The 26,105-nt window shown below is 30.6% G+C and overlaps 2 protein-coding genes across 3 annotated transcripts in view; one reads left to right on the plus strand and one right to left on the minus strand.

Moving 5' to 3' along the window:
• LOC134725356 (sodium/hydrogen exchanger 9B2-like) overlaps positions 1 to 26,105 on the plus strand; it is a 39,896-nt gene that overhangs the window by 3,686 nt on the left and 10,105 nt on the right. Inside the window, exons 1-5 of one of the 2 annotated variants that reach the window (XM_063589106.1) lie at positions 11,002 to 11,210; positions 12,743 to 13,165; positions 13,618 to 13,708; positions 14,179 to 14,361; positions 18,162 to 18,337. In XM_063589106.1, coding sequence (XP_063445176.1) covers positions 12,772 to 13,165; positions 13,618 to 13,708; positions 14,179 to 14,361; positions 18,162 to 18,337 — 844 coding nt within the window. In that variant the 5' untranslated portion in view covers positions 11,002 to 11,210; positions 12,743 to 12,771. Of the gene's footprint in view, positions 1 to 11,001; positions 11,211 to 12,742; positions 13,166 to 13,617; positions 13,709 to 14,178; positions 14,362 to 18,161; positions 18,338 to 26,105 lie in introns of those variants that run through there. The other variant, XM_063589105.1, reaches the window with a different exon arrangement.
• On the minus strand, positions 54 to 10,975 carry LOC134725355 (AN1-type zinc finger protein 4-like). Its single transcript, XM_063589104.1, has 7 exons — positions 10,556 to 10,975; positions 8,277 to 8,420; positions 7,233 to 7,422; positions 6,508 to 6,646; positions 4,540 to 5,538; positions 3,316 to 3,467; positions 54 to 2,601 (listed from the first exon to the last, which is right to left on the minus strand). The coding sequence occupies exons 1-7, from the start codon at positions 10,656 to 10,658 to the stop codon at positions 2,466 to 2,468; spliced, it is 1,863 nt and encodes a 620-aa protein (XP_063445174.1). The 5' UTR covers positions 10,659 to 10,975; the 3' UTR covers positions 54 to 2,465.

The raw sequence follows: 26,105 nt of genomic DNA on the forward strand, positions 1-26,105 counted from the left end.
TGGTTAATACAGTAACAAGCTGTTTCAAAGGGAGACAATCAAGTAACAACCAGTACAAATTAAAGAATTTATTGAATCACACTCAGTTATCAGTGCACAATTTACAATCACTGCATTATTAACTCACAATGAGAGAGAGTATAATTTACTGTTGTAATGGTTAGGATGCTACAAAATACGGCTAACAAATGATTTTATTATAATTAAAAAATATTTTTATAAATTTTCTCATGTTTTTAAGTTGCATGAGTTATTTCCCTTTGACCAATAACAAATTTATGATCTTAAAATATTTTAGATCAAGAAGAGCATTCAAACAAACAGATTATAAATCAATAAAAATATTTGTACACTGCTCAATTGTAATTTTAAAGTATCCTGTAGCCAAATTTGTCAATAAAAGTTGTGAAATTATTTATAGCATGATTTTGTAGCATCTAACTTAAACAGTTGTCTGAACATGATTAATGTGGTCATAACAGTAACAACAGACATACACAACTAAAACAACAAAATCTCACAGCCATCCAATCATGTCATACTAGCATACAGAACAGCCCCTAACATAGGAACACATCAGCTACCTATTAATATATCAACAAATTATTCCTCAAATCAAAAAATAAGTAGATCACTTTGATATAGCACCATTGGGATTACAAAAATGAAAAATTATATTTTACGATCTCAAGATAATAATATTCATTTTTGAAATTCCATATATAAGATATGGCTTAAATATTCTATATCCATTTATGATAAATAAATAACATACCCAAGGTTCTTGTTATCATCTATAAAAATTGTGTATATTTATTCAAAGCATTGCTATTAAAATACATGAAATATTCTAATTCGAGGAAAAATTCACAAAACTGAAAAATTATTCAGAAAAAACAAAAAAACAACTTAAGTGCAACAAAAATGTAAACAAGTTTGATCACAGAAAATGTTTAGGTTTGCCATTTGTTATAAACATGAAAATGTTAATATTTGCACCACAAAATAGTCTAATTTCATTAAAGCTACCCTTATATATAACAGGAATACGAAAGAAACATAGTAATGGACAATAAATCTAGACTCAATAAAATATGGTTAGACATGTATATTGGAATGTTTGAAGATAGCCTGCCTTCAGAGCAACACAATATAACATTCAAAATAAATTCAAATGAAAGCTATCATCATATATGTTTTTGTAAGTATTTTTTTTAGAGTATTTGCAATGCTAGAAATGTTTTTTTTAAATATTTAGTATTTCTGGTGAATTATGTTTTAAGAATATATATTGCTATATAATTCAGCAGCAGTATGTACATTCCAAAACATAATCATGTACCCCTATTTTTTAACCCAACTAATTTGACCAAACACAATAAATCTACTGTACCTAAATTTTCTTTAATCGTTGAAATCCATTTTATTTCTTGTATTTTATATAAAATCTGTGAATTTCAAACAAGAAATATTTCTTTTTCAAACAACTCTCTTAATTAAAAAAGAATTATTTTGATATACCACTTCATTTTTGACCTGCCCATCCATCATACACATGTAAGTTTGCTTGTGTCATTATGTTAAAGAATGAATAGAATTGAACCATGATCAGCAAAGATTTTGGCTAGAGTAAAATAATCTCATTATATCCTTTCCAATCTACATGTATAAATGAACACACCCATCACAAATTGTCATTATCTGCCAATTATTATCAAATTCAGCATTTTCTAACCTAAATTACTGAAAAAGTCAAATAACTGATCAAAATTATCTTGAAAATTCAATTAAACAATAACTGTATTTTTAAATACAGAAAACAAAAGTTGTAAAGTTAAAAATCTCCTTATAAATGTACATACTGCTTGTAAAACATATACATTTTTTGTAATATAAACTTATTATTTCATTCTTCAGGCAGTTAAACACTAAAATGGCTAAAGTTTTGAAACCAAGAAAATAGGCAAGATTTGAATTTTTAAAGAGGTTTTCATTCTCTAACAAAACTGTTCATTAACTCCTGAAATTTTATGAGGTTATACAATTCTATCACATAACATAACATACAAATAGTTACTTGTATTATCACCTTGTAAATAAAATAAGATTTTACTTTAAAAATAATAGTCTTTTTCTAAGTCTAAAACTTATTCAACAATTATAAAAATTCATAAAGCAAAGCAAAAAAATTATATTTTTAAAACAAATAAGGTTAAAACAATTAAGTTTTCATTAAACAAAAAAAATCAATATTGAATAAAATAATGATTTGTCAGATAAAATGTTTCCCTTTTTAAGAGATGAAAATGAAAGACTGAACTACAGTATTTATTCTATCACAGTCCTGAACAACAACACTTTAATCACTCCAAAAACAAAATATTTCAACAACTAATCCATATGCCACGATATGGTTTTGTGGTTAAGCACTGTTTATAAAATGAAGAGCTAATATCAATCCTGAGTTAAATTTTGGGTAATTTAGGAGCACTAACTACTGGATTACTCTGCTCTAGTAACTTTCTTCCTTCTGTTTTATAATCAAAGGTACATTCATGAGATTCTGCATAACGATGAGTAGCACAAAAATTATTACCACACCTGAAAAAGAAAGACAATCTGATTATCTCCCCTTTGAACATGTACACAAATAGTAACATTTGTAAACAGACTGATTTTTCAAACTATGCCTCTTTATTACAAGTTCATCATTTTAACAGTTGAAGTTTTACTTATCATTTTAATAAAAATGTTAACAGAAATACTATACGACTTAATCTAACTATTTTTTTCTTCCCCAAAATGACATGTATTATTTTTTATTGTTTCATCTATATATGGATCTTTGACAACAAACTACTTGAGGCTTATTACTAACTGTAAGATACTACAAAACTGGTAAAACCCAATCAGATTGAAATACAAAAAATGTGTTCACTGTCCATGCAATGCTAACAGAGATCTAAGAATGACATTTTCTATTTTGAAGACCTATTTGAAATATTATAAAATAATGATACATATCTCAAATGTATTGATTTGAGACAGGATGTTTCACTTGTTTGTGTAATAACTATCAGAACACCAGTAGAATAACATTGTCAGGTTAATTTTAAGAACCATTATAGCTCCTTATACATTGTAGCATCATTTTGTGTCCAGAAACATTGTTTTGAAAATCCCTTCCATTTGCACTGTCAGAACTTGGTGTTGTCCATGTACATTGTATATCATTTGAAAAAGATAAGATTTTGACCACTTAAAAACTATGTGATATTAACCAGGTTCATTGAGAGATTTATCATAGCTATTTACCTGCAAATATAACTTGTTGCTAAACCAGTCTTTTTACCACAGACAAAGCATCTTTTAGAAGCTTTCTTTTTAGATTTGACAGGAGGAAGTCGGTGGGACGGAGACATTAAACGACCATCTCGACTACTAGCTACACGCTGTAATCTTGCTGACTGTAATAATAAATATTCTCATTTCACATGGATGGTACATAGTGCATTTTAATATAATATAGTATAAATATACAAAACATCTTCAATGCATATATTCTTCAATTGAATATGCTGCGAATTGTAAAGAATTTTATTTAGCATAATATATAGTTTATTAAAACCTTGAATTTTGGATGAATAGAAATTAGAATTGTTAAATGCAGACATTCTCCGATATTAATATATAAAGCATTTTGAAATCATCATGACTGCTCAACAATGATGTATATATATGTCACATGTGTTTGGTAGACAACTGTGTAGTAATACATGTATAGTAGTAATTATATATGTATTAAATCACTCAATAATGGTCAGTCTTTACATGATAAATTGGCATATTTAGTGATAATTTCTGTCAACATTGACAACTGCCAAGCATTGATTGAAACACCAAATAAATACATTGTATTATATAAAATGTATGTATTCTTAATAACTAAAGATAAAAAGTGAAAATTTACATCCATTCATGTATATATGTACCAATTAACACAACTGACCAATTAAATATAGTATGGTCACACTCAATAAATAAGTCAGAAATATTATTGATAATTTGGCACCTTGAAATTACACTAATGTGAATTTTTTTATCACTAGCCCGAAAACATTTATTTCTGATTGACACCTGTAACTGAGTTACACAATCTTATTAAATTTCTATGAAAAAACATAAATGAATGGACAACAAAAAATGAAAAGTTTTATGGCATGAACAGAAATGACATATTTAACAAAAAAATGTAAGAAAGCTGTTATATAACTGTGTAAAATGAAAAAATAATTCTAGCAGGCTTTGAATACATGTACATCCCGTTATCAGCTCAAATGCACTGTATTTGCCTTTAGAAGTAATTCATAGAGAAAATAAGGCATCTGGCTGCTACAAATGTACATTTTGTATTTATACATGTTATATTTTTCTCTTTTTACAATGGCAAGTGGGGTGTCTTCAAACATCAGCAAGATGTTGATGTTAACACATTACTGGGATATAAAGATCGTTAATTTCTTGAATGGTAAAACTCACCACAAGTCTTCCTTCTGGAGTTGTTATTCTGCCATCCTGAACAGTCGATCCTATATTGTAGTTACCCAAACGTGATTTACTACCAGTAAAATTACCTATACGTGAAGAACCAATTTTTTCAAGAGAAGCTTGCCTTAAGAGTCCTGACATTGCTCTTGCTTCACTTGTGCTTAAACTTTCTAATGTAAATTCCTTTCTCCTTTCTAGTCCTTTGTATCTGGAAGACGTTGTGGGCCTTCCAAAGGTCTCTTGTAAACTTTCTAACATTAAATCTCTAGAAGAAGTATTTGGTCTACCTAACACTTCTTTTAAGTTTTCTATTGTTAGATCATTTTTGAGAAGTTGTTTTGCTTTAGATGTGCTAGGTTTGTTAGTGTCCTTTGAATTATCACTTCCAGAATCCTTTTTAATACTAGAACTTGAAGTAGGCACAGATTCCTTTTTGCCGAGAGAATTTACAGAGAGCCCAGAATCTTTTTTGGAAAGAGAACTTGCAGAGAGCACAGAATCCTTTTTACAAGGAGAACTTGTGGTTGGCAGTGTTTCATCAGTTTTTGTTTCACTTAAAGACTTCTCCGAGTCTGATTTTGATATATTTTCTTCTGGTTTTGACAAAATTTTATCAACAGTTTTCTCAGGCAAAGCAGCAGTTTTAAACTGTCTTTCTTTATCTTTGATATCTGTAATAGCTTCCTTTACACTAGAATTTTCTTTCACACTAGCTAATGTATGGCTTAGTCTACTCAGACACTCAGTATTATCCACTAATTTACCACTTCTTGATGATTTGGCACTTCGACTTTGTTCACCGAAAGAAGATAAAGACAAAGGTTCTGCTATATTAGTCCTATCATCCAGAGTAAGAGGAGAATGGCGTGTATGACCAACTGGAGGGAGGCACATATTTCTATTTAAATGTCCAAGACCACGCCCAGAACCTGGAACGTGTCTTAACCTAGTTGAGTGACCTGTAGAAGGTGGGCGGGGCTTTTTTCTAGGCTGAAAATGCAAAACATATATATTATTTTTGTCCATCTGATGAGATTAGCCTTTTACAACTGATTTTTATAGTTCATTCTTATGTTGTACTGTTATACCACTGTCCCAGTTAGGGAAGGGTTGGGATCCCACTAATATGTTGAATCCCACCACATTATGTATGTATGTGTCTGTCCCAAGTCAGGATCCTGTAATTCAGTGGTTGTTGTTTGTTTATGTGTTACATATATTTGTTTTTTCGTTCATTTTTTATAATATAAATAAGGCTGTTAGTTTTCCTGTTTGAAGTGTTTTACATTGTCTTTCAGGGTCTTTTATAGCTGACTATGCGGTATGGGCTTTGCTCATTGTTGAAGGCTGTACAGTAACCTATAGTTGATAATTTCTGTGTCTTTTGGTTTCTTGTGGAGAGTTGTCTCATTGGCAATCATGCCACATCTTTTTTGAAAGTTATTTAAATGAGGATATGATTGTTAACAAACAAATATTGTGGCTGTAGTACTATTTGTTTCAGACAGTTTTTTTCATACTACTAGTAGTAAGACAGACAATATGTTTAGTGACTACTTATAACTTTCATTTTCAGTTAAGAATGTGTACACACTTAAATAATAAATCTGATAAAAATTGTAACACTGACTCTATCAACTTTATCTAATTCAGCAAAACCCCAATTAAACTCAGCAGTCTTTAAGCTTAACTACATTTCCTATAACATTGGCTTGTAAAATTGCTTCTCAGCAAGCCAACAGGATCCAACTAAAATTTTTAAAATATTGAGCTTCTGGCTTGTTGACTCAAAAATTAAGCGTGAAGGCTGAAACTGTGACTATTAATGTAGTAAAACTACCCCATACCACTATTAAATAGCTTTAACACATCTGAGAAGGAAGAATAGTTCATTTTATTGAATACTTCTTTCAGAGGCAATTTAATAATTTTGTGCCACACATTCTAACAATAATATACCTTTTTAAGAGTTAATTTTTCCATTTTTCCTCGAAGAGTTTTCATTTTTTCTTTTAGTTGTTCGTTTTCTTCCACCTTTTCTTTTGGAGGGGTGTCATCATCTTCTTCTTCATCATTGAAGTTGTACATGGAGGCACCACTAAAATATACATGTTTCAAAAAGTAATTATCTGCAATTCAATTTTGTCTAAATAAATGTTTGTCACATTACAATAAAATTGAGAATGGAAATGGGGAATGTGTCGAAGAGACAACAACCTCGACCTGATAACATGTTTTCTTAAAAGGTATTGAAGATTATTTTCCACAACTGATAATGTATGCACAAAGCAAAGATTGACTTTTGATCTATAATTAAACAACAAAAATATGTTGATGGTTTTATCAATTTTTTTGTCAAGTCTCTAAAACCTTAATCTTCATGTCCATACAAGGGCACATAAATACATATTTATATACAATATTATTAAAATAAAGTAATTTTTTAAACAGTTAGACTATATCAAGATTGGTTATCAAAAACATGTGATGTAGCAAATATGAAAATTCTGACTAAAGAAAGCTTTTATCATTATGTACATTTGTAATAATCTACTTCAGATCTGAAGCCTAAGTTTTACCTGGTGATAAATACACCTGTAATCTTTCACCATAAGACTAGTATCAAAATATAACTTATATCTGATACAAATGACCTACAAATTTGATACAGATGACCTACATACCTGAGAGACTCGGACAACGGAGTGAGTGTTCCATCTCCTCTATCAACTACACGGAAAAAGTTCAACTGGTCACCCTCTCTGAACACAAGTAAAGTAACCTGTCTGTTTCCTGGTACCTTCTCCCATATTTCATCTCTGTTAGCTTCCACATATTCAGCCATTTCCCTGAGTGTTGGATCTTCCATGGGAACTATAACATAAATTAAAGGATTTAATGTATCAAAGCTTGAAGTCGTGTATCAACAAATGAAAATAGAAAGTCAGTAAACAAATATTTATTTCATATCACTCAATTAGTGTATCTCAAATATATATATCCTTTTTTTTCTGCTGGGGTATACATGTTAAATTGTTAATACCAATGGTCAATCTTTCAACAAATCAGCTTTATTACACAATTAATTTAAGTTTTCATGTAGATCTTGACATAATAATCATGTCTACTGGCCAATTAATCTTTTTTACCTGAATTGAAAATTGTAGATATAATATGCCTCCCAAAATATAAATATGGGAAATGGCTGTACTGGAAAACATATAATTTTAAAGGATTATTAAAAAAATGATCTACATTTAGTGTAAGCAGTAGGTGAGAGAAATCTGCCCCTCTGTCCTAGATTTGAGATATATTTGATACAAGGAATACCTCATTTTCCAGATAAAATAGTTTTTGTTCAATCAGAATTGTGGCATCATACTGTACATGTACTCTTGTTTTTGCCTTCCTCTGCTTCTTTTTTGTATGCCCTCTTTAAAAATGACTACATTCTTGTGTGATTGAGAGAAAATAATTAACTGATCATGATGATGATAGTGTTGCTTCATTGCACAATGTACATGTAGCTTAACTCCCAGTGGGGATTATTTAATGCATATTCAGGACAGGAAGCTTTTAAGAATACATATAATTGTAAGTTCTGAAGATTGAGATGAAGTGAGACATTAATTTGACAAAATGTCTCCGCTTTATGTTGTGGAGAAAGTGTGAACAGTCTGAATAAATTTAAGTGAGACATAGGACCATACATGTATGTTGAGACTTACTTCTCCTTGTGTTGATGGGTCCTCCCCTCATTGCTAAGACTAGTTTAAGTGTGGCTCCATCATGGATACTATAGTCATGTAGACAGTAGTCATCCTCTAACTCCATAGACTGCCATATCAGATGTTGTTGAGCTATTGGTATTCCTTTAATATAAATATAAGATTTTTATATTCATTTTATGAAAATCAGACTACAAATTTGAATGTAATTCTTCATGTGTATTTATTACATCATGTACATGTACAATGTAGCTTTTACATTTCTGTCATCTGGTACAACACTTGGTCACTTTGGTTTAAAAAAAAAGCACATAAGAAAATCAATCAGATACAATCAATTAAAATGAAGCTGACATATGGTGACAAATAATTGAGTAACCATAACATCCCAACATAAAAATTCGCTTGAAAATGAATAGTAATTAATCAGTATAAAAAAATATATTCTTAAAACATCAACAAAAAAAAAAAAACTTGTACTCTTTTTGCAGATCAATGTGGGACACTTAAATTATCTATTTTTTATCTTATCTTATCATAAATTTTATGCATTCATTAGTTAGTGAAGTCTGGAGGGGGATGTGATAAAATAAAAGTGTAAAACAGCAGTCATTTCTGAAGGAAATGCTGGGTCTAGCTTATTCTATTACAATAATTTGAATATCCAATTTTGGTCTTTTTTAAATGTGTACAGAAAATGAAAAAAAAACAACACTTGTTTAGGTCAATTTATGTTTTATAAAAACAGGATCAAAACACATTGATTTTTTTTTTTATGGAAGTAAGGTCTCCTATCATGTTTTAAAGTAATTTAACGAAATATTGATGGTCTGACTGACTCTGTTGTGCTTGCAATAGAATTAAAAGCTTAAAAAAGCATTGCTATCTCATATATATACATAAAATAACTTCACATTTATAAGGTTGTATCTAAAAAGGAAATTCAAATTTGTCATGTTTTTTATGTGGCCATAAATGATAATTCTAATCAGAAGAGGAATCATTACCTAATAATGTAGTGACAACTTCATGCATATGCGGAAGCTTATACATTTATACTTTAATAAGTCTAGAAGTTAGCAAATTTTATAAAGTGTGTAAATTACCAGAAATTTTTGTTTTACCCATCTATAAAATTTTTTAAAAAGCTTATCTATATATATATGCAAAACAGTTTGGTCATATATACAGATGTACATATTTTGTAATTTCATATTTAAAATTATGTTTTTTCCTATTCTCTAAATAATCCTTTGAAGACAGAATACAAACAAATATTTTATTTGTCAATCACGGCGCCCAGAATGGGCAGAATAATTATAATATAATTTTCAAACATAATGTAAAGTAAATTAAAAATAGGTTAAACAAAGTACATAATATGATTGATTTTGATTTAGTTGATAAGTTTTTGGATAATATGTCATTAGTTTATCAAAGATAAAAAGTATTGCTAATTCAATTTCTATACAGACATTCATAATGCTAATTGAATATCCTAAAGGAACACCTCAAGATAATACAGCTATAATTCATGTTGAATAAACAATCTGAATAATTGATCATTATAAATGTTAATAAATGATTAACTACAAGTATATCGATATTATCCTATTTTAAGCAATATATTTACATGGTTGAATAGTCTACATGATGAATGATATTTTTTTTACACTTTTATACATTAACATAACTTTTTTTATTTCTTTCACTTTGTTCACAGTCTCACCTTTTTTAATATAATTTTAGGAACATTTCCTATAGTAAAAATCTTAAGTTAATGGTCAAACTGTGCATGCATGTTTAATTGTTCATGAATAACTAAGAATAAAAGTAGCTGGACAAATAGGTTCTCAAATTATTCAATACATGTACATTTTGTACATAAATAATGACAACAGTAGTATTTAATGCTTTCCAAAAAACATCTCAAAACATATAGAAAATTAAAAGTTATAAATTAAAATATCATGTCTTCTTATCTTTATAAATTTTACTTGTTATTAATAATTTTATAGAACAAGGCCAGTGATTCATATCTATATTTTGCCCATTCTCAAGAAGTGTCAAATATAACATTTTGGATTGAGAATGGAATGTTGTCTTGAGTTATGTCCCCCTGCTATTGTCCCAGTTAAGTTGACTTGCACCTTAAGTTGCTCTTTGTTCTCCATATCTTATACAATTATCGTCATACACATGTAAAAAATCAGTACACACATTTCTTATTATTCTGAGAAATCATGACCATACTGCATAAAATGACCCTTGGAACCTACCTTCGAGCCTTTGAATTTTTGCCTTCACAGACATTATCGTCTCAAAAGGCGACACTCTAAGCTCGAAGAATGTACCAGTCAATGTTTCTATGTAAAGCTCCATCTCTGTGACAGTCTCCTTTGTGCCCACCAACGTATCAGAGGAAGGGAATCAAGTATTTCACGACACACACCCCTCGTTTTCCCTCCATTTATCACAACACTAATGAAAATTAAACAGAAAATTTCCAAAGATTATCATGTTATAGCCATTTCTAATTATGTATTCATTTTTCTAAATAATCCCCTGATGCTGTATGCAGTCGCGTTCAGCGTTGTCAATAAAGGGTTATCAATTATTCCTTTGTTTTCCTCTACTGTTCTAGTTCACTTTAACAAAATGGTGGCTAAATTATTTCCGACACAGGAATTCGGTGCCCGTATGCTGTAGTTACGGACAACATTTTGTCACGTGATGTAAATACGAAATGTGTGTAAACACGTGCACACGTATTGGTGACATTCAGCACACCGGTGAAAATAATAAGAGAAACCAAACAGAACACTAGGGATGAAAGGACAAGGAGAAGATATCACTGACTGACATGTCGTTGCTTTAGAGCAAACATTTCCCTCCCAGCTGTCAAGAGCTGTACTGCATGGAATCTGTCCATGTGTAAGTTTCAACCTCCCCCTATAATTTATTATTATTATGATATGATTGAGATTGAATATCTTATCTTATAACATACCTAGAGACATTTATTTATGAATTTATAGAAAATGCTGTAATTATAGTTATAACGTTACAGTTATCTCAGTTTTACATGAATATACATACAGAGGCAAGAGGCTGAATGGTAGAAATTAATCTGTCCAAACTTATTCCCTTGTTTTCACAAGGTCACAAAAACAAACAATAAAATCTTGCTAAACCTTTTCAAAGAGAATAGAAGACTTTTGATTTGCGTCCTTTTCCCATAAATTTCCTGTCCCATAACTTAGATATATATGTAAAAACTAATTTTTCTATCACATCGCTTTGTCTATATACTGTTGATTCATTAATTTTCGTGGGTACCAATTTTCGTGGATTAAGGAAAACTTGCATATTCGTGGATATTTAATTTCGTGGTTTTGGTGACTTCTGTATACAAAACCTTAAGAATTTGTCATTCGTTGAACATTGAATTTCGTGGTTTACCTGTACCCACAAAATCAATGAAAATTGGTATCCAACGAATAATTATGAATCCACAGTAATTGACTACATGGTCATCTGGTGGACTTCATTAATAAAATGCAAATTGAGATTGGTGTATATGTGAATTTGAAAGTATTAGAAATATAAAACAAACATGAGTTTAAGCACGCACAATCTATTTTTTTGGCATTAAGTTAAGGGAAATCTTTCTACAATAAACATATATATGTATCAAACTGAAATGTCTTGAAAAACAAATCATGATGGTATTCTTTGCACTTTTTGATACAGCATATCAGAATTGACTGTGTAAAAGCTCTTACAAAAAATCAATGTGGAATCTTTTCTGTATGTCACACCTTTATGGCAGTTCAAGAATTTTGTAAGATCTCTAATTCTGAAGTTAAAAAGAATATTCCATGATGGACAAAACAGTGTCTCAGGATTTGAATCGGACACCCCAAACCCTTGGTATCTTGGATTCTTTTCCATAGATTTTCAACATACCGGTACTTGAAATTTTGACATCCTAAATGGAAAGCAGTGTCATGCTTTCCCCTATGATATTGATAACCTAAGCAAAAATAAAACATATAAATAAGTAAACAAAAAAGAAAAAATAATCTCTGAATTGCTAATGGCACAATGTTGTTAGAGTTATTAGCAATTGTGAATTATATTTTCTTGTTGAAGTTTTACATCCTGCCTATTATTGAACCAGGAATTTGGTAGATACATCATTTAATCTAAATGAACCAGTAATTCATATTGAAATAATCTAGTTAGGTAAGTTTTCTTGTCCTGTCCTAACTAAAATAACCAGTATATCTTTTCTTTTTGTTGGAATAACTTTGTCCTTTATTCTACCTTGCACGGATGAACAGTAACAAACAAGTATGGAGTTGTCTCTAAGATTTTCCTGAATTTGTTGCTTATTTGTTGGGTTGCTTATTCATTGATGTTTTAACATCTCCTTATATTCATATTGTCTTTTCCTGTTTCAGAAAATTCTGAGGACCACAAAGAAGCTTTAATGCTTAAAGAAACCGACACAACAGATAATATGAATGGCGTTATTTTGGAAGAGGATACTGAAGAGACAGAGCAAGAGAGCACGAGGAAATGTCATGGATGTAGGGCATTTTGTCACAACTTATGCATGCCATGCAGAACAAAGTATCACCCTTTACCAGAGAATCCAAACTGTTGGGATAGATTTAAGTTTACATTTATGTGTCCACCACATGGAGTGATTGCTAGATATTTTCGGTTCCTGTTTCTCTGTGGCATAACATTTGGCGTACTATTAGCATTATTTAAGGACTATGCCTTACCAGGAGGAAATTTCTTCTCACTCTACGTCTTATTTTTTGGTTCAGTTCTTGGTGGTTATTTGATATCGTTCATCAAGTTACCTCCTTTATTAGGTTAGTATAATTCCTAGATCAGAGGCGGATTTAGAGGGGGGGAACGAGGGGGCCTTGGTCCCCCCTTTTTGGGAAAAAAATTGGTTGCTTAAATTGGGAATCACTGAAGCGTGACTGGAGGGGGCCCCCTCTTAGGTCAGTCAGTGGGCCCCCACTTATCGAAATTTCTGGATCCGCCACTGTAGATTATTAAAAAGTAAAATCACAAAAATACTGAACTCTGATGAAAATTAAAAATGAAAAGTTGCTTATCAAATGACAAAATTAATCAAATTAAAGTAATGGATGACAAAAATTTATTGACTAAAATCAACAAATGATAAAAAGAAGAATAATAAGCTCACAATTTATGGTTTAAATTTTTTTCATTTATCAAATGTCTTCCTTTTTGACTTATAAATGAAGCTTGCGTATCTTTACTAATGATTCCATTTATGATTAAACATTTTCAGGTATGTTATTGGTTGGTGCTTTACTTAGAAATGTTCCAGTGATTGATGTAGTGGGCAATCATCTAGATCCCAACTGGTCAGGTGCTTTAAGGTATGTTTAAAGTTTCATTTGAATATGGACAAAATACTGTTCAGATTAATTTTACATGGATTTTATAACATCATTAACTACAATTGTTGCCTTAAGTGAACCAAGGGAACATGTATTTCTTTATACTGAATTTAACAGCAATTATATATTTTTCAGACAAAAACAAATTGTTTCCTATTTTACAGTTTTAGGATTATTCATGTTTTCATAGTTATTTGTCAGTCATTTTCTTTAATTTTTTAAGGGATGAGCTTTATCATTAACTTTTCTTTAATTTTTTAAAGAGATTAGTTTGAACGTTAATAAACGATGATTGTCTATTCTTCAGCTATGTGACTAGGTTATAATCACTACATTGTACAGTATGCTTGATATTTTTTATAAGATAGATATCAAAAGAAAATTGCATGAAACTTTGATGTTAATTTTAATATATTTGATAAACAAGATATCTTTTATTTTATTTTCAGACAAATTGCATTGACAGTTATTCTTATACGAGCAGGACTTGGACTAGACCCTGTAGCATTAGGGAAATTGTCTTTCACCGTTGTCAGACTTGCCTGTTCTCCTTGCCTAGTAGAATGTATTGCAGAAGCTATAGCATCACATTTCCTTCTTGGATTACCTTGGGAATGGGCATTCATGCTTGGGTAAGACTGGAAAATTTTCATATTACTAACTTTGACCTTTAAGTATAGAATTTTTTACATAATACTTTTTCACTAACCATTTGTTTTGTTTTGATAAGAATATATTATGGAAAATTTTCTTTTTGAAACAGCCTTTTGAATATTTGATGTAAAGGAAAGCTAAAAAAAGCGCTTCGATATCCAAAATACATTGTGTATGTGTTTGTTGAATTAAAACAAACAATTTACTTGCTGCATGGTTGTCAATTATGATGGTGAACTCAATTGATAGTTGTCAACATGTACACTCTCTGTTAAGTTAGATGTATTCCATCATTTTTCTCCATGCAAATAGCTGACAACATACTTCAGACATATATACATTGTATACCTGTCAACTTTTTCATACAGATAACTGAGGGGATAGGAGGGTCCTGATCCCAATATCTAGGGCTTAAAAACACCAGATCCCTAAATCCTTGGCTTAAAAACACAAAATCCTGATGTCCCGAAATTAGAAAAAAAGAATTCCCAGAACTCGATTTGAGTGTCAACATACTTCATACAAATAGGTTGCAATTTACTCAATGAACAAGAAACTGTGGGATGAACAAGTTGTAGATTTCAGAAATTAAAAAGAAATTTAGGGGGGGGAGGGAATTATCAATATGCAACAGCATAGTGTGTTGCACAAAAGCCAAAAAATGAATATAAAATCAAATCATATAACCAATTCTAAATTCATTGATCACAGTTATTCTGTTTTAAATATTCAATTGCAATCCAAATTCAGACCGGTATCAAGTGCGAATATTGTGTCCATTTTTTCCCCAACTGTTTAGGGTTGGACCTCTGCGGTCATATCCAGCTGTGCTCAGAGAAGCAATTTATTTTAGTTTGTGGTAAATTCAGAAAAAAATCATTATTTGCAAAGAATACAAAATGTATGAGGATGATTTTAGAATTATTGCAAAATATAACATTAACAGTATCCATCAAATTATTTTTATTTTGTCTCAGTCCAATTATAGTTTTTTAGGACATTTTCAATACAAGTGGATAACAAAAACATTGATAAGTATTATTGTTTTGGAATTATGAATCTAAAAGTCCATTAACCTGAACCAGATTTATACAATTCCTACTTACCACTAAAATTTACATTATATAAATATATGGGTCACTATTTAATGGATTTAGGTACTTTAACAGTTGTTAGTGCCATATTAGTCAACAAGATCATGCGGTGAACGAATAATGTTGTTTACAATTATCCACGTTATAGCTTATTTACAATGTTGTATTTATTTACTTTTGTTAAATATCCTTAAGTAGGTCAATATTTGTAGTAATAGTATACATAGGTATAGGTACAAAATAGTAGGCACTCTGAGAATCCTTTATAGAATTCAATCAAATGTTTTGAATAAAACGACATAACAGGATGATCTGATCTTGATGATCAAGTTTACATATTAATTCTCAGGCAGGGGTGATTTCTTAAGATAAATTGCACCATAACTTTACTGCATGTGGTAAAGTCAGTAATAAAAATTGTATAAAGGTGAAAGTTTTTAGATGTATTTTAAAAAGTTCAATCTCAAATTTGGCAAAATCTTCTATGTTTATTAGTCTATGAATAAAGGCCTCATGCATGTACCATGAACAGTGGCGGAACCCCCTCTCTTTGTTTGACGATCAATGCATTTGAATGGGGACAAATAGTTCTTACCCCCACTTTATCCAGGGTTGGGATTAACCCCACTTTATCTAGGATTGGGATTTACCCCACTTTAAGGGTTGGGATTAACCCCACTTTTAATGGCTGGATCAACCCTTGTACTAATGAGGTTTTGGATGCATTTCCAATCAAAAACTTTCAAAATTTCTACTGAACAACTGCAAAACTGATAAATAAACTCAGTTTTTTCTTGCCTAAATGACTTCTTGAGAATTTTTGTTCTGCCACCAAATTTCTACATTGAAATTTTTTTATCACATAATAATATCTCCTTTGTGAGATAATTGAAAACAAATCAAAAATTACATTTGGTAAATTTTTAGGTTGATTTTTTTCTCCTATTTTATGAATATTTTGTACAATTTGGCATTTTCCCATCAGAAACTGCTTGCTTAATCTAAGTACAAAAGCACTAACTAGAAACAACTTTACAGTGATTGTTGGTCTCATATTAATACAAGAGTGACTGTAGTCCTTTGTGAGATCTATAAATTTTCCTTGCATGTTATTAGGTTATTATACTTAGCATGTTTTTGCAAATAATGTATTAGAGCTTTATCAACAGGCAGTCGTAATTTCTTTAAACTCACATCAAAGAATTTGAAATTCATGACAAAAATAATATATCTATAATAAAAACATTATGAATAAATTTGCGGTAGACTTTTGGGTGTGAAATTACTTTGTTGTATTATTTTAGGATAGTGTTATTGAAGTTCACACACCATAAATATTTTTAAATAACTAGTACTGGAAAGAATTAAATGTATATATTGAAACGAGAAATGGGTTAACTAATAAAAAAAGTACTTATTGTGGCGTGGCTTATTTCTTGACTCATCATAAGGTTTAACCTTTTCTCCTTTACATTGTGGATTAATTTGTGGTAATATGTCTAAGTACTTTTAAATAATGGGTAATTCAAACACTAATTCTATTGTGTGTCACATACCATGTTTTATAATAGACACGTTTGAAGATGGAGATGAAATAATTGCATGAATTGGTCGCACACCTGAGTATAAGATTTTTACCTATATTTCCCCTGCAGAGTTTGTTAAATTTATTACAAATTCAGATTGGGGATAGTATTATTTATTATACGCTATTTGATATCTGAGGTTGTATATAAATCTTTTTTTGTAATTGTAAAATAAACTGAATTTAATAAATTTGTTTATTCATTTTTGAGTGGCATATTCTTTTAAAGAATTGAAATATTTACAATCCTACCAATGCAGAGAATCACTTGATAGTCAACAATGAAAGACAAAATAATCATTAAATCATTGCATTATACATCCTTTACTTTGTTTAAAAGGTTATTTGGTTTATTATCCTAGGGGGAGATCTGGTAATAATGTTGTTATACACCAACACAATAAAAGAATGAAGTGTAATCATCTTTTTTAAGGGCTGCAGCAGTTATTCGTTAAGCTACATATGTTTATACAAAATTGTTTCTAAAATACAACTAGATACAGATTTGTAGGTCTCCTAAACAATCATGCTGTATTGAAGACCCATTATTGGCCTTGGGCTATTTTTTGCCCTTTGGTTGAGTTGTTGTTTATTTGAAACAGAAATATAGGTCAGATGTACATCTGTCATTTACAATTACATTTAAGGCTTTTTCTAGAAGCAGTCCAACTAATTGTAGATTCAACTCTGAAGCTATAGACAAAAGGGAAATTGCCTCTTTTTTGTTTGTTCTAGCTGCATTGTACAAAATGGTACTTTTGTTTTGTATTCAAAATACACAAAGGCCAATCCACATTTGTCTTGTTAATTTGTTTATTTGTTGTATTTGTGGATTGTGCCTATTTTGTGGAAGTACCAAACTTCTTTGAACGACAAACAATGATAGAAAAATTGTGAAACGTTCCCTTGTTTATTTTGTAGGTTTTTTTTCAGCTGAATTGTATAAGCAGTTCTTACACCAACCTTCCTGAAATTAATAGTGACATTTTAAAATCAGTTTGACAATTTCATTTATAATGCTTTTTACTCTGCTTTTTTAATACCATTCAACTTCGGCTGACCCAAAAAATTACAATAATTCTGTGTTTTATTTTTGAAGGTTTGTTTTATCTGCGGTTTCCCCTGCAGTTGTAGTACCATCTCTCCTGAACCTGTCAGACAGAGGTTACGGTATAAATAAAGGAATTCCGACATTAGTGATAGCCGCAGCTAGTATAGACGATGTGTTAGCCATTACTGGTTTTGGTGTTGTACTTGGTATGGCGTTTTCTACAGGTAGGTACCAATGATCTATGCATTATGTCAATGAGAAGGTTTTGTACTTGGTATGGCGTTTTCTACAGGTAGGTACCAATGCTAGCTGCATAAGGTCAATGAGAAGGTTTTGTACTTGGTATGGCATTTTCTACAGGTAGGAACTGCATGTGGAGCAGGATCTGCTTACCCTTCCGGAGCACCTGAGATCACCCCTGGTTTTTGGTGGGATTCATGTTGTTTATTCTTTAGTTTTCTATGTTGTGTCATGTGTACTATTGTTTTTCTGTTTGTCTTTTTCATTTTTAGCCATGGCGTTGTCAGTTTGTTTTAGATTTACGAGTTTGACTGTCCCTTTGGTATCTTTCGTCCCTCTTCTACAGGTAGGTACCAATGATCTATGCATTATGTCAATGAGAAGGTTTTGTACTTGGTATGGCATTTTCTACAGGAAGAAACCAATGCTAGCTGCATAAGGTCAATGAGAAGGTTTTGTACTTGGTATGGCATTTTTTTACAGGTAGGAACCAATGCTAGCTGCATAAGGTCAATGAGAAGGTTTTGTACTGGGTATGGCGTTTTCTACAGGTAGGTACCAATGCTCTCTGCATTATGTCAATGCAAAGGTTTTGTTTCAAATGTTATATGATGGCCATAAGGCAGTTTGGTTTTGTTACTGTAAAAAATGTTGTTTTTTTTTTAAACCATTAACCCTTACCATGCGGTGACCGTCATATGACGGGCGTATCCAAAACACCGCTATTTGGCTCCAATGGCGTTCCATACTTTTAGAAGTCCACTTTATGATACTTATGTTAAAATTTATGCATGTTCCGTCAACCTGAGGATATTCATATTCATGTTTCTCATGTATAAGTTGCATTTTGAGCACAAATACAGACTTGGAAAATTGAAATCGGCTGAAACTCGGTTTTCTGGAGGGTTGGGCTTCACATCTGTGTCTTACACAGGAAGTTCAGAGGCATAAAACTTGCAAAAATAGTGAAAACCCAGGGCCATATAACTACTGATCATTATTATTATTGAAATACGACTAGGAAACGACTTCTTCCGGTTTCAGGTCCATTTGAAGTCAAATATCGGAATTTTTTTGTGAAATTCCATATTTTTGGTCCAAATGACCCTCTGTAGACTGCTGAACCAAGATCAGATTCACTCCCACCTAACAACTGTTGGGGTCAATTTGTTAACTAGGGTCCACTCTATATGCCAGCTACAGCTTGATACCTTTACCAGCATCCCTGGGTCTTCTCGGCCAAGAGGAATGACGGAAATTTGTCAAAATTGACGCTTTTTGCACCTGACGACCAACATTTGGCAAATTACTGCCCAATCCCCCGCCTCGTCACCTGGACCACACCACCCCGTGATCACCTATATTATATTTACAGGAATCAATATGCTACAGCAACAGGGCTAAGCTCATTTGCATATAATTTGCATATTTTTGCAAATAAATGAAAATTAGACATTTTCTGAAAACAATTCAGCATGGTAAGTGTTAAGTTTATTATGGAATTATTTTAAAGGATAGACAGTTGAATGGATTTTAATGATATAGGTGAGGTAGTTTAGTACAGTGGTTAAGAAAGTATAGTTATTGTTGTGAAACAGCTAAGTTCTGAATATACCAGTAGTCAATGTACAAAAACGAATTTGAAGCTGTTACCCTGCTCTGACAAACTCTACTTTAACAGTCACAATTCAAACAGAACATTGACTTTAACAGTGCTTATTTGTTTTCAAGGTTGGGGTCCGAACCTCCCCCCCAAACCCCCTGGCTACGGGTATGTTATTAATTTGCTGACTGTAGGCAAAGAAGATGTCGTTCAGATGTAAAGAAAGTGATATTTTAACAGTGAAATTTCAGTTTATATATACAGTAGTAGATGAAAAGAAAATTTAGAAAAAGAGTAACCACATTTTGTATTTCTTTTTAAAATATTTTCTACTTCTATGAAAACTGGATAGGTTCCCTCATCTCTCCCTGGTCACTTAAACAACCTTGGATAAATAAGAGACCAAGTGTATTCAAAACATTATGCTGATCAAGCATATACTGACGTCACATATAAACATTGTCTTAAATAGTGTCAGTAGGTACTTATTCATTAATTAAAACTGTCTTCAAAAGGTTTTAAATTTTTGTGTAATAGGGTTTGTATACATGTTATTGCTGATCTATATTGCGTCAGATATATTGATGGTATCAACTCTTATTAAAGACCTAAAGTAGATGATTATTTGATAGGATCTTAGGCGGTTCTTTGATGGTTTTTGGTCTAATCATGTAACGGATGAACATTACCCATGTGACATTTACTTAAATTGTTATATAGCTAGATTTGTTTCATAATTTTCAATAACATAAAGGTCACAAAACTTTTAATATATGCTATCAATATTTATCAATATGATTAAAACTCGATTTTATTGATTCTTCATAAATGGATAGGTTCACTGACACCTGATAGGTCTATGCATTAGGCTTGGTTAGATATGTTCTGTTAAATATTCTTATGTTAAACAAAGTCATAATATGGAATACAAAAACAAAAGAATTTTTTTTGAAAAGAAATGTTTGAACTGTGTTAATGGGTGGATTGTTTTCCCTGATATTAAAGACACATTGTGATTTACAAATAACAAAAGCTTCTCATTAACAATTTGAACTTGTTAGTTTCCTTGTTCTTGACTGTCACTGTAAGCAGATTTCTTTCTGTATACTGTGAATTCATTATTATTCGTTGGATACCAATTTGTGGATTTTGTGGGTACAACTGAAACACGAAATTAAATGTTAAACGAATGTGAAATTTTCTATAATTTTGTATGCAGACTCCAGCAAAATCACAAAATTGAATAGCCACGAAACATGTGATTTTACCATTCATCCACGAAAATTGGTACCCACGAAAAAAATAAATCCACAGTACATAAAAAAATTGATCTTTGTAGTTTTTTTTATAGAAAATAAGTTAGTATGATTGGCAATGTGATAACTTCCTACCGGACCAAATGATGTAGAAAAAAGAAACCACTGTTCACTGTATGGCCTTCCACTTTATGTTTAAAACTATTAATAAAACGCAAATATTGTTGTACAGGAACACATGATTACAGACTCTTAAATTGGGACAGGCACATACAGAATGTAGCAGGGTTAAACATTTTTACTCATCTTATCAAACAAAGACCCATTAAATACAATTAACAAAAAGGCTTAAAATCAAAGAACCATTCTGAGAATACTCAGTTACTGAAAGCTAATTCAAAGTCAACAAACTCTGGTAGAAAAATCTTAATTTGTATACAAGACCAAAATGTCAAACAGTACACATTCAATGGATATAGTGTAAAGAAGCCAAAAAAATGTTTACAGTCAGAATATTATCTGCATTATGTATTTAATAAAAGGTCTATTTCCAGTAGAATCAAATTTACTACAATTAAACCATTACTTTTAATTTTATACTTTAGAAAGCTGATTACCAAAAAATTCAATTACTAAAATGTCTTATCAGAGACACCAATAGTACTAAGGATGTCTCTATTCTCATGGAACTGTAATCAAATAGTTATGCTATCATTTCAATTTCACAAGGCAATCATAAATGATTAAATTTCATTTTTTCATCTAAAATTTGAATTATATGACCAATATTTTGATCAGAATCACTCATACATTCTAAATAAGTCTTAATTTCAGGATGCTCAAGTGTACTATTCTTTCCAGATTTTAACAAACTTAAGTCCTATCAGCAATGTCTTGAACCACTTCAAATATCAGTGCTGATCTATTATTTTTGGAAGAGTTAACGTCCCTTGGAATATTAATTTATGGAAATGTCAGTGTAAGTGCTATCATGTATGCAATTTCTGACATATTATTATCAAATTTACTTAAAGGGTTTCTAAAAGCAATGTCAAATTAGTAAATTTAAGAATTTGAGAATGGAAATGGGGAATGTGTCAAAGAGACAACAACCTGACCATAAAACAAGCAACAGCAGAAGGTCACCAATAGGTCCTCAATGCAGCGAGAAATTCCCATACTTGGAGGAGACCTTCAGCTGGCCCCTAAACAAATATATATACTAGTTCAGTGATAATGAACGTCATACTTAGCTCCATAAAAACATACTCGTGCCAATCAAATATTTTTTAAAGAGTTATGTCCCTTGGAAATATAACTTACAATGGAAATTGCCTTGTATTTGCTCTCAAGCCTTCATTTCTCTAGAATATTTATAAAAAGTTTTAAAGAACAAAAAAAATGATAGATAAAAAAATGTGCAGCCTAAAAGACATTGTAACTCTGCTCTTTTATACCAGTAGTTTAGCTTTTCTCATTCAAGATTTTACTATCTGTGATTAAAATTTTAGAAATAATGTGTGAAGAATGTGATAATTCTATGTGTATTACTTGCTGCAATCAAATTACCATGTGTGTCCTGTAACTTTGTTGTTCATTTTCATTCTGTGAAAAATAGTATGATATAATAATGTACTAAGAGAATTTTTACATAAGCATCATAAGTTTCACTGAATTTATTTTTGATACAACTTGACCTTCATCATTATTGAAATGAAATTATGATTAATTTTTATGACAATTTAATAGTTGAAATAATGGACCAACAAGTTGGAGGTTTAATTTCTGCAATGTCATGATGATAATCCAATATAATCTGTGATATTTTGACATTCTCTTTAAAACTGTATGACAATGAAATATGAATGGTCCATTTTAACAATAACATTTTGAGATATTTAAGGTAATTAATAAGAACAAAAATAGACTTGCATCATCTGTGTGTGGACATGAATTAATGAATTTTACTGCATCTCTCATGTGGAAACTTCCAATAAACCAATGATTTAAGTTTCTGTTTATTTTAATGAGAAGCTATTTACAAAACTTGAAGATTCTATTATGTAAGCCTTTAAAAAGATTTTTCCAATCAGCATAACCTTTTGAACCCTAGCTAATCATTGATCTGTCTGTACAAAAGTATATCCGATTTATCTCTTAGAGATGTTTTGATCTGTATTTTTATGGAATTATATAACTAAATTATTTTTTTCTATTAATGATGAAGAAATTAATGCAATCTGTTATTTTATTAATTTGTAAATTCTGTAGAAATATGATCTCCCCTTACCAGCGTTCAAAAGATGCTTATTAATAAGTACATCTTATCTTATATTGTCTTTTAAGTTACAAACCAAATAAAAAAATGGTATTTTTTGCAGGACCTTTTTTTTTTTTTGTGACAGATGGAACATTAAGGGGGGGTCTCATTGGGGGGTTCCAATCCTGGATCCTGCTTACTGTTTTGTCAGATTCCCATATCCTGCTTACACAATGTACGTAAGCAATTCTCATTTTGTCGTCATTTCCCGGGTCCCGCTAGACCTTATTTCCCGTTTTCACAACACAATAATTTGACTTTCATGTGTCACAGTTACAAAAAATCAGCAATCCTGTGTCACGCTTAGACCCCAATGAGACCCACTTAAGGAATATAATTAAAAATCTGGTCAGAAAAAACTTTCACCTTTTAGTATGATACCTGTTATAAATGACGATAATACAGAAAAATAAAAAACAGTTTTAAAGTTAAGAAATAAGAAGATACCAGAAGCAACTGTTTAATGCACTAAATCGGCTTATATAAAAAAAAAAAATGTTTTTAACTCTTTTCTTCATTGCATTTATACAGCCTCATATTTTGTCATGAGTTAGATCTTCAAATATATTAATTTTAATATCACCTCAAACCAAAATAATTAAATTTGTACAGATATTTTTTTCGGAAAATTTAAAAAAGATTTTTTTTATGGTATGAATTCTTTTTTGAAGGAAAAACTATAATGAATAAAATGGCAAATTGTATTTCTATTTATGCCCCTGCTGCTAAGTGAAAGGGGCAATAAGTGTTTCTCTTAACCTTTTGTGTGTCCATCTTTCCATCTGTCCTTCTGTCTTTCTTTCTGCTCATCCTTCTGTCCATTCTAAAAGTATTTTTTACATATTATAAGCAAGCTTAAGGAAGGGCAATTATGTCCTAGACAAATTCTTCTTTTCTTTCATTTGTATTTTGGCGTAATAAAAATTATATTAAATTTTCAGATTTAATATAAATATAGGTTCTTTGAAATTTGATTTAAACATTGTAACAATATTGACTGCTGTATGAAGATATCTTTTCTGTTTTTATTCGTAGATTGATCTGAAATGATGCCAAGGTCCAAACAATGACTTCTCTAACATATAAGGCATAAAATTCTGAACTTTGTTTACAAACAACGTATAACATCGGTGAGATATTGTAAGAGGATAGGTTGCAATGTTTCGGTTAAAAACTCCCATCGATTCTATTTATAGATATAAGAATAAAGTACAGAGTTGAGATGATTGTCAGATTTATCTTACAAACTTTGATGAATAGAATAACCCCCACTATGCGAGGAAACTTTGGGCTACAGTTGTAATCCATATAAGTAAATATAAATAATCTTGCCTTTGTGTTACTCAGAAGGTAGATCAAATATAAAGGTTATAGAAATGAATAGATTCACAGGTAGATTGAAATTAAATACGACTGTGAAATGGATTTCTATACATGTAGCTTTTAAAGATCAATCTTAGTCTTTTGTATTCCTCTTGTGAATTATAACTTGCACTACATTTTACTTTTATTTGAAACTGACAGACTTTTAAAAGTCTCAGATTTGTAATTGCTAACTTTTAGATTAGATTGATTAAATAATTACTGCTTTTTCTACTCTTTCAATAATTCGATTTTAATATGACACATCGAATGATTTCAGCTTAGAAGCTTAGTATTAAATCGTAGTATGCATGATAATATAAAAAAGAAATTGAATGCTTATTCAGCAATATTCTAATCGAACGAAGACATTTAAAGAAATGCATATTTTAAATAAAGTTTATAAAAAAAATACTTGAAGAGATTGTATTAGGAATCAAGGTTGTTAAATAATAAAGTCATGAGAAACATGCATGGGTTGTAAGCATATTTAATGAACTTGAAGTTATCAACTGAGTATAACTAATTGAAAATGAAGAAAATTCCATAAATAACCATGTGATGCATTGGGTATGAGTTCTCTTTTTATTCATTTTGATGTGGTGGACATTATTTAATTTTAAATTTGGGACAAAATATAGCTCTAAACATCATATTGTCACCTGTTTATTATGAGGACAATATATTGACCTTTATAAAATGATGTCTATTTGGCTATTTGTGTAGTTTTTTTTTTTTTTTTTTTTCTTTTTTTTTTTTTTTTTTTTTTTTTTTTTTTTTTGAAGGTATATATATTTTATTGAAATCTTTACATTTGTTAGTTTAAAACATCGATTACCGGTTCCTTATCCCGGCCTCGTTAACATTAGTAATGATATTTATATATAAAGGAGTTAGTGGTTGTTAGTAATATTCACCAAATATATATAACCAGTATAAATACATGTAAGTTAGATGCTAACAAATATAAAGATGGTTCAATATAAATGTCTTATAAAACAAGCAAAAAATAAACAGTTCTTCATAAATGACATATTATTTAGTTTTAGATTTTAAGGAATCAAACAAAGATTTTAAATCCATAGTAGTTTCATTTCTTTTTTCTCTTTCTCCTCTCTTCCCTCCCTTTTCTAAAGCAATAAATGTTTAAATGATTTTATTAAATTTTAACTCCTCCCTCACAAGAAAAAAAAAATATAAATAAAAAAAAA

Source organism: Mytilus trossulus, chromosome 7 (genome assembly GCF_036588685.1).
Source record: "Mytilus trossulus isolate FHL-02 chromosome 7, PNRI_Mtr1.1.1.hap1, whole genome shotgun sequence".
Lineage (NCBI taxonomy): Eukaryota > Metazoa > Mollusca > Bivalvia > Mytilida > Mytilidae > Mytilus > Mytilus trossulus.

Coding starts and splice junctions, on each gene's coding strand:
- LOC134725355 (XM_063589104.1), bottom strand. CDS start 10,658: ATGGAGCTTTACATAGAAACATTGACTGGTACATTCTTCGAGCTTAGA. Junction 6,647..7,232: donor CCGTTGTCCGAGTCTCTCAG/GTATGTAGGTCA, acceptor TGTATATTTTAG/TGGTGCCTCCATGTACAACT. Junction 5,539..6,507: donor AAAAATTAACTCTTAAAAAG/GTATATTATTGT, acceptor TTGCATTTTCAG/CCTAGAAAAAAGCCCCGCCC.